The sequence below is a fragment of the Manacus vitellinus genome, unplaced genomic scaffold (assembly GCF_001715985.3).
Source record: "Manacus vitellinus isolate BGI_N305 unplaced genomic scaffold, ASM171598v3 scaffold_248_pilon, whole genome shotgun sequence".
In the NCBI taxonomy this organism is placed as follows: domain Eukaryota; kingdom Metazoa; phylum Chordata; class Aves; order Passeriformes; family Pipridae; genus Manacus; species Manacus vitellinus.
The window spans coordinates 1-1,144 of NW_021939791.1; the positions used below are offsets into that span (position 1 = coordinate 1).

A 1,144-nucleotide genomic window follows, 5' to 3' on the forward strand; every position below is an offset into this window, starting at 1 on the left:
GGGCACTGAGAAGGGCTGGGATGGCACTGGGAGGGCACTGGGAGATGGTGGGAGGGCACTGGAAAGGGCACTGGGAGGGCACTGGAGGGCACTGGGAAGGGCTGGGATGGCACTGGAAGGTCACTGTGTGTGAGACTTTTTGGGAGTTTTTGACCCCCAAACCCCACTCCAATGGCCTGGGAGGGTCCGGGAGCTCCGGGACCACTCCGGGCTGGCTCCCTCCGGCCCTGATTTCCCGGGAATTGCCCTCCCTGCGGCCCTGATTTCCCGGGATTTCCGCCCGGCAGCCCCTGGACGCGCTGCACGAGAAGGGCCTGGCCGAGGACCCGCGTTACGGGACCATGAAGGGGATGGGGCTGCGCCCGGGGGGCCACGCCGGGATGGGACCCCCCCCCAGCCCCATGGACCAGCATTCCCAAGGTCGGGAGAGCCCCTGGGAGGGAGGGGGGAGGGGGCAAATCCTGGGGATTTATTGGTTTGGGCTGAAATCCCGGGGTTTTGGGGCGGGAGTTAATGGTTTCAGGGGGTATCTGGGATCAAATCCCTGGGGTTGGGGAGGGTTGGATCCCTCCAGGGGATTCCAGGATTAGATCCTGGATTTGGGGGAATGATTGGATCATTCCAGGTTTGGAGGAATGGTTGGATCGCTCCAGGGTTAAATTCTGGATTTGGGGGAATGATTGGATCATTCCAGATTTGGAGGGATGATTGGATCACTCCAGGGTTAAATTCTGGATTTGGGGCAATGATTGGATCACTCCAGGATTAAATCCGGGATTTAGTCCTTCTAGGGTTATTAACCCCTGGACCTGGGGGGCTGATTCCATCCCTCCATGAGTAACTCCTGGATCTGGGGGGGCTGATTCCATCCCTCCACGACCAACCCCTGGACCTGTTGGGAGCTCTCCATCCCCTCCAGTGGATTCCAGGATGACCCAGCTCCTTTCTTTCTCCCCCCCTCTCTCCAGGTTACCCGTCGCCCTTGGGCGGCTCGGAACACGCCTCCAGCCCGGTGCCCTCCAACGGCCCCTCGGGGGGCTCCGGGGGGATGTGGGGGCGGAGGGAGGCATCTGGCCCCGTCCCCATCCCGTGCTCATCCCGTCCCCATCCCATTCCATACCACCTCATCCCCGTCTCTGGGGTC

At 61.8% G+C, this 1,144-nt stretch overlaps 1 protein-coding gene across 1 annotated transcript in view; it reads left to right on the forward strand.

Moving 5' to 3' along the window:
- Positions 1–287: 287 nt before the first annotated feature.
- Positions 288–1,144, forward strand: part of LOC115307494 (transcription activator BRG1-like) — a gene marked incomplete at both ends in the record, with an annotated part of 21,352 nt that continues 20,495 nt past the window's right edge. The window contains 2 exons of the mRNA XM_029959972.1: positions 288–420; positions 969–1,050. Coding sequence (XP_029815832.1) covers positions 288–420; positions 969–1,050 — 215 coding nt within the window. The remainder of the gene's footprint in view (positions 421–968; positions 1,051–1,144) is intronic.